This window comes from Megalopta genalis, chromosome 1 (genome assembly GCF_051020955.1).
Source record: "Megalopta genalis isolate 19385.01 chromosome 1, iyMegGena1_principal, whole genome shotgun sequence".
NCBI lineage: Eukaryota > Metazoa > Arthropoda > Insecta > Hymenoptera > Halictidae > Megalopta > Megalopta genalis.
Genome location: NC_135013.1, coordinates 37,519,307 through 37,526,509, shown reverse-complemented (window position 1 = coordinate 37,526,509; position 7,203 = coordinate 37,519,307). Strand labels below are relative to the sequence as shown.

The following is a 7,203-nucleotide window of genomic DNA, read 5'->3' as shown; positions in this document are numbered from 1 at the left end:
ATCGAATGTCTAAAATTTCAGATCTTAAATTTTATAAACCTACTATTTATTCTTATTCTATATCGTATCGTTATTAGTATATATCAGTTTGATCATTATCGAGTATTCTATTAAATTCTTCTAAATGTTATAGTAAATAATTGTCTTTAATCTATATTATATATTTAAATCTAATTCTCTACTCTCTTATTTGAAGATTTATCTTTCTAACATTCTGACACAAAAACATTCTATTATCTAAAAATATCATTCAAGTTCTCTAGTAAACGATAATTTATCAAAATAATACAATGATTAGATGATAGAACGTTTGGATATCAGAATATTGTAAAAATAAATAAGCAAATAATTAAGCATTTCAAGCAACCTGCGCGTTCCGGAGAAGATTAACTTATAAAATCGAAGTCGAAACAATTCCAATTACCGGATCCTTGATTATTCCAAAAACGGCAGAAAATGTGACACAATTTCTACGTTGAAAAAACAACGAACTCGAGTTCTAAGGAAGATCGGTGCTTTATTTACGTTTAAATGGTGATCGTACATAGTACAAAGCGTTAAGTCTAGGTGACACGTTGATTAGCTGAAACAGAAACAAAAGAATACGGATTAATAATGTGCATATTCAAGAACCAATCGATTGTTTTAACCGATAAATCTATCCGACGATTAAGTAACCGTCGATAATTACCATTTGGCAACGGAGATAGGTTGACAGACGTCCGAGGATCTGTCGAACGCGAGTCCCGACGAGCACTGGACCAATTGTGGCCTTCCGTTCCTGCAAACGACCACGTTGGTGCACGCATGGTTCAGCCTGTGAAGATCTCCGTTCTCGCAAGGCACGGTCGCCAGGCTCGCAGGAACGTTTTGTATCAGGTTCCAAGGGTTCTGGGACTGTAGCTCGGGCTGGGGAGACCTGGGATGCTGTTGCCCGCTGGACAATTCTCTCTCGTCGTCGTCATCCTCTTCGTCGAAGTCCGACGGCGACTCCGCAACACGTTGCTGCCAGCTCTCGGGGTCCAATCTGCTCAGCCAAGGGTTCTGATAGGAGTTCCCGCTGCCCGGATAGGAAGGATTCGAGGGATACGAGGGATTTGGGTTCGGGTTCGGGTACGATGGATTGGACGATCCTTGAGTCGTCTGAGAAGTCTGGGTCGGCTGAGTTGTCGACGAAGTGCTCTGAGACGTCGTCGTTGTCGGCTTCGGAGTTGCTGCACCCTTGCAGTCCACGTTGTACGGGTAGTCGCACACGCCTAGCAACTGTTGCAGAAAAAATGATGTTTCACTTCACTCGAATAGGAACATTTCTGATGAAGAATTTTAATCTGACCGTATTAATTTTAAATCGAAATAGTTATAACATGCGTGAGATTTGTTTTTGTTTTAGGAAATGTTTTGGGGTCCCTGAAAGTTTCAGTTCTTTATTTTAGTTATATGCTTATTATAGTTATTGCTGGACTGCGGATCTTTGTGCATTTATGTTATGTTCAGAATACTAAAATACAAGAAAATACATACAGCGACAAGAACTAATAGCACTTTTATTATGTTGCTGCAATGAATAATCTTTTAGTCGACTAAAAATGGCTAACAACATCGGATCTTACGAAATCTTTGGGATTCAACTTAAAAAATTGACATTCTTCAATCTCGCTGTTATATGTAGAACATCGAAAAGAATTTATCTCAGTAAATTGGCTAAAAACGTTATACATTCCGAAATTCTTTGGAATTCAACTGAAAAATTGTTCTAGTGCGACATTCTTCAAAACTAGAAGAGAATTCGAAGAGAATTCAAAACGTCGAGCCATCCGAAATTTTTTGGAGTTAAACTTAAAAATTGTCTCGTTGTGTCATTCTCAAAATTTATTGCATTATGTTGCACATCAAAAAGAATTGATCTCAGTAAAATGCCAAAAAACGTGGGACTTTGCGAAATTTTTTAGAATTAAACTTAAAGCATGTCTTCTTGCGACATTTTTCAAACTTGCACATCACAAAGAATTTAATTCAGTAAAATGACTAAAAACGTCGTGTCATCCGAAATTGTTTAAAACTCATCCTAAAAATTGTCTTGTTGTGACATTCTTAAATCTCACTGTTACATGCTCCACATCAAGTTACTTCTCAATCGAATTATCAGAGACAAAGTTACGAAGAACGTTGAACCTTCCATAAATTCCTTTTTAAGACACAAGGATCTCACGAATACCAGACCGATATGTTTTAGTCATAGCGCGGGCAGGTTGCCGGCAGAACTAGAAATAGACGATAACATCGAATTTGATTTCATGGAACGACGGCGGAAGTCGCGGCCGCGGCCTTTGACCGCGAACGTTTGAGATCGCCGACGATAATTCCGCGACTTAAAATTCCGCGAGTGTTCTGCCGGCGATTTCAGAATGGGTTTCTTACGTCATTATAGACCAGTCCGCGGGGGCAGCTGAACTTGACGGGCTTTCCGAAAACGCACACGTAGAATTCCGAGCAGTTCGTCGCACTCCTGTAGCGGCCGTTCGGATCCGGGCATAGTTGCGTGCCGTTTTGCATCGGTGGTTCTGTATCGACATAGCAATTGTTAACGATTATTGCTCGCTATTATCGTGAATATATTTCTAATGCTCGCAGAATGTTCGGTTTCTCTTGATACAATTATTTCTAAAACAACAAATTTGTTCCGCGTTTTCATTTAATTTTCACTTCGCGCCCAATATTGTATCTTTCATTGACGTAATCAATTAACTATACATACACAACTTCGCACAACTAAGATCCAGTAGAAATTTCAATTCGAATATTAGAATAAAAAAAAAATAGAACATGGAAAAATGAAAAACGTTCGAAGCAGTAAAAATGAGTAAGGAGAAGCACCGTTTAAACACTAAATAATAAAATAATATTACAAATCGTTTCTCGTATCCGAGGTACACGGAAAACAATTGAAGAAGTGTTCAAAGAGTTTAAAAATCGACGGCAGATTTCATGCACTTACGACGAAAATAAATAGACGACTTTGAGAATATTGCTACACCATCTTCGAATAATTATTTAAAAAATAGCTACACTTTTCATGTATCTCCTGTTCCTGACAATTGACTTAGAAAATGTGTATTCTGCAGAAAGATCCCGCATTTCTACCGAGTCTATTGGTCAGCGAAAGCACTTTGTTACTTTTTAATTGGATCAGAAACTATAACTACTCACTTGGCGTGGGTACAGGCCGGTTGCCGCAGTTCACATTATAGTCATAGTCGCAGACCAGGCTGACAGAGTTGAATAGCAGACCGTCCGGGCAAGTTTGCTCGATCACAACACCGTCCCAACAGTTCAGATAATTGGCGCAGCTCTTCGAGCTCGGGAATTGTCCTCGAGACTCCAGGCACCCTGGCGGTGGTTGGGCAGTCGTTGTCGGTTTCGACGTCACTATGGGTCCTGGTAGTTCGTTCGAACTGTCGGGATTTGTTTGTCCCGGGTAACTTTGCCTTCCGATCAGCTTGATCGAATCCGCCGACTCGGGGGTCTTCGTCGCCGATGTCGGATTCTTGGTCCATAAATCCGGGTTGTCCAGCTTCTGCAGCTCTATCAGGTCCCAGACGTTTCCTGCAGCAGAAAATTAGTATAGCCAATTCTTTCCTGAAATTTGTTCACTTTTGGTTAACGCTAGAACTGCCGAGCTCTAAATGCGACTAATGTATATAGTTTTGTAACAATGACAAGGTTGGATTTAGTTAAACTTCCTACGATTTTTATTGTAATAGATGCTTGAATGAAAATATTCAAATACAAATTTTTGACTAAGACATTTTTATAGTATCAGGGATTGTGAATAGAAAAATCAGGAACCCGTCATTTTAATTGGTTTGGTAGTTCTAGTGTTAATTTTATATGATAATAGTGGTATCTTTGAAACGTGGACAGATTGAACGACTCTCACTCAGATTATACTTAATTATGCTAACAATTGAAACGACATAAAATAGTAAATAATATAGACAGACTTAACAAACAATCGCTCGAAAGACCTGGCTAGAATGTTTTTCAAGAATTCAGTGTCAACGGAAAACCGCTAAAAGAACAAAGCTAAATTATTATTTCAAGCTAACTAGGTTCAACTAAAAATTGCTTAATAGACTAAGCCAGAGTGTTTCGCAATGACCGGGATCAATTGAAAATGGCTCAAGGGGCAAGGCTAAAATTGTTCCCAGTAGCCAGATTTAACTAAAAATGGCTTGAAGGGTTATGCTAGAATTGTTCACAGTAGCTAGATTCAACTAAAGATCGTCCAAAGAACTAAAGTAGAATTTTTTACAGTAGCCAGACCCAATCAAAAATCGTCCAAAGAACCAAACTAGAATTTTTCACATTAGCCAGACTCAATTAAAGATCGTCTAAATAACCAAGCTAGAATTTTTCACAGTAGCCAGACCCAATCAAAAATCGTCCAAAGAATCAAACTAGAATTTTTCACAGTAGCCAGACTCAACTGAAGATCGCCCAAAGAACTCAGGTAGAATTTTTCACAGTAGCCAGAATCAATTAAAAATAGTCCAAAGAACCAAACTAGAATTTTTCACAGTAGCCAGACTCAACTGAAGATCGTCCAAAGAACCAAGGTAGAATTTTTCACAGTAGCCAGACCCAATCAAAAATCGTCCAAAGAACCAAACTAGAATTTGTCACAGTAGCCAGACTCAACTAAAGATCGTCCAAGAAACCAAGCTAGAATTTTTCACAGTAGCCAGATCCAACCAAAAATCGTCCAAAGAACCAAACTAGAATTTGTCACAGTAGCCAGACTCAACTGAAGATCGCCCAAAGAACTCAGGTAGAATTTTTCACAGTAGCCAGAATCAATTAAAAATAGTCCAAAGAACCAAGGTAGAATTTTTCACAGTAGCCAGAATCAATTAAAAATCGTCCAAAGAACCAAGGTAGAATTTTTTACAGTAGCCAGACTCGATTAAAAATTTGTCAAAGGACCAAGCTAGAATTTTTCCCAACGGCCAGACTCAATTAAAAAGGATCAAGCTAGAATTGGTCCCAGTGCCAAACTGAACTGAAACTCAGTCAACATGGGACCAGGATTGCACAGTAACCAAAACTAGTCTAGAGTACTAAACTTGAGTTTCGCGCACTAGTTGGACTAAACTAAAAATATGTAAAAAATCCAAGCTAGAATTTGTCTCAGTGCCAAACTGAACTGAAACTCGCACATGGGACCAGGATAGAATTTTGCACAGTAACCAAAACTAGTCTAGAGTACTAAACTTGAGTTTCGCGCACTAGTTAGACTAAACTAAAAATATGTAAAAAATCCAAGCTAGAATTTGTCTCAGTACCACAACTAAAAGTTCCTCAGAGAACCAGCCAGTAGTCGAGAAAAAATCATTCAAAGAACAAGCCTAAAGCTTCCGCGAAGACCAGGTTCAACAAAAACTGTCGGATTGGACTCACCAGGATGCGATCCCCGTCGTCCAAGAAGCTGACTGTCCTGTGGATTGTGCTCCGTAGCTGGTGTGGTGGACCTCCTAGCAGCATCGCCGATGGCTAGCAGCAGGGTCATGAGTATCAAGATGAACCCCATGATGATCTACGAGTATATCGTGGGATAGAAGACGGCCGTGTTCCGTATCGCGTTACCACCCGTTGCCCCTCGGTCTGATCGTTGAACGTTGAACTCCGCGGCCACCGATGGGAATCGGTCACAACGTCGACAACAAGGCACGCCGTTCGTGTGTTCGAGTCCTTGCCCGATGTCCTGATGCTGGATGGCCTGGACCTGGACGGCTCGAGGGCTTACATAGGGCATCCCCCACCATCGGTCCTTCGTAGGGAGTAGCTTGGTCTTCGCAGGACCCCAATTACACGCGGGCGCAGGATCCTGCGGGTCTCAGGAAGTGCACAAGGTTTCTGCACCGCTCTTGTATTCTTCCCCTCCATCTGGCTCTCGTCACCCGGGGTCGATGCTGAACAACGACGACCGAGAAGAAGAAGAAGAAGAAGACGAGGAAGAGGAGGAGGAAGAACGAACCGAGGCAAGGACGATTCGGTGCGCCGCGGTTTTGCGCGCTTATTGGAGGAGATTTAGAATGACCGGTCACCACCACCGGCCATCATTCGTCGTTCGCCAGAAAAGAACGCTGCCAAGGTGGTGGTAGCGTAGGATGTCAAGGTCCCAGGATCGACGTACTTGCCGGACGACAATTTTCGAGGATGCTTCGGTAACGGTAGTCACCGCCTGTTCAACTTCTGGCGATCGCACGTCCTTATGCTGGCACGTGTCCTTATGCAATCGATCGCGCTATAGCGATCGCCCTCTATGGCTAGGAGCAGCCTGATCGAGCATCTTGACACCGATCTTCTGGCCACCTTGCGGTTCTCCAGGCCTACGATGCTGTTAGGTCTCTTCTCGTCTTCTATATGGCCTTTTCTTGGATTTCGCTGATCGGATACGATGTGTGGCTCGCTTTTCTACGGAAATCAAGATTCTGCTTCCGCGTAAGAGTTGCGCGTTATTGAAACTGTTTCGAAGTAATATTCATTTGAAATAATTGTGCTTTTTGGTTGAATATTTTATTTAAATAACGATTAATCATTATTCGTGACAAGTTATTCTAGATGTTTGGCCGGATAATTCTACATTCTTTATTCGAATAAATATTATTAAATATATTATTAATATATTATATATTAATATGTTAATATATTATTAATATATTATATATTAATATGTTAATATATTATTAATATATTATATATTAATATATTAATATATTATTAATATATATTATTAAATATTATTAAATATTAATAAATTATTATTATTATTATTATTAAATTATTTATATGCAAAATTTTTCGAATAATAATGCCAATAATCGTTGACCATTGCGTCAATTGATCTCGAGGATCAATTTCACGTACAGAAAATGCAATAAATAATATGCACGAAATGTAATAAAGGTCCGAAAGCCTAATTTGGATCTAGAATTCGTGCGGTTTTAATATCGATTCAATATCGATATAATATCGAGTCTGTACGTAGCTGTTAGTAAATTATTTCGCAATTATTATTTATTTATCAATGCTTTAAGCCAGATGGTTTTATTCAGCAAATTTTGTGAAATGTAAATCGAAATTAAAACCGCACGACCTTAGGGGCCGACAGCTTCCAGTGCAAGAGGTTAGAGACCAATATTA

The 7,203-nt window shown here is 39.7% G+C and overlaps 1 protein-coding gene across 1 annotated transcript; it reads right to left on the bottom strand.

Moving 5' to 3' along the window:
• Positions 1–497: 497 nt before the first annotated feature.
• On the bottom strand, positions 498–5,703 carry LOC117218688 (uncharacterized). The gene is made up of 5 exons (XM_033467234.2): positions 5,458–5,703; positions 3,208–3,603; positions 2,419–2,561; positions 692–1,263; positions 498–583 (listed from the first exon to the last, which is right to left on the bottom strand). Exons 1-5 carry the CDS (start codon positions 5,585–5,587, stop codon positions 580–582), a joined length of 1,245 nt encoding a protein of 414 aa, XP_033323125.2. The 5' UTR covers positions 5,588–5,703; the 3' UTR covers positions 498–579.
• Between the last annotated feature and the right edge of the window lie 1,500 nt (positions 5,704–7,203).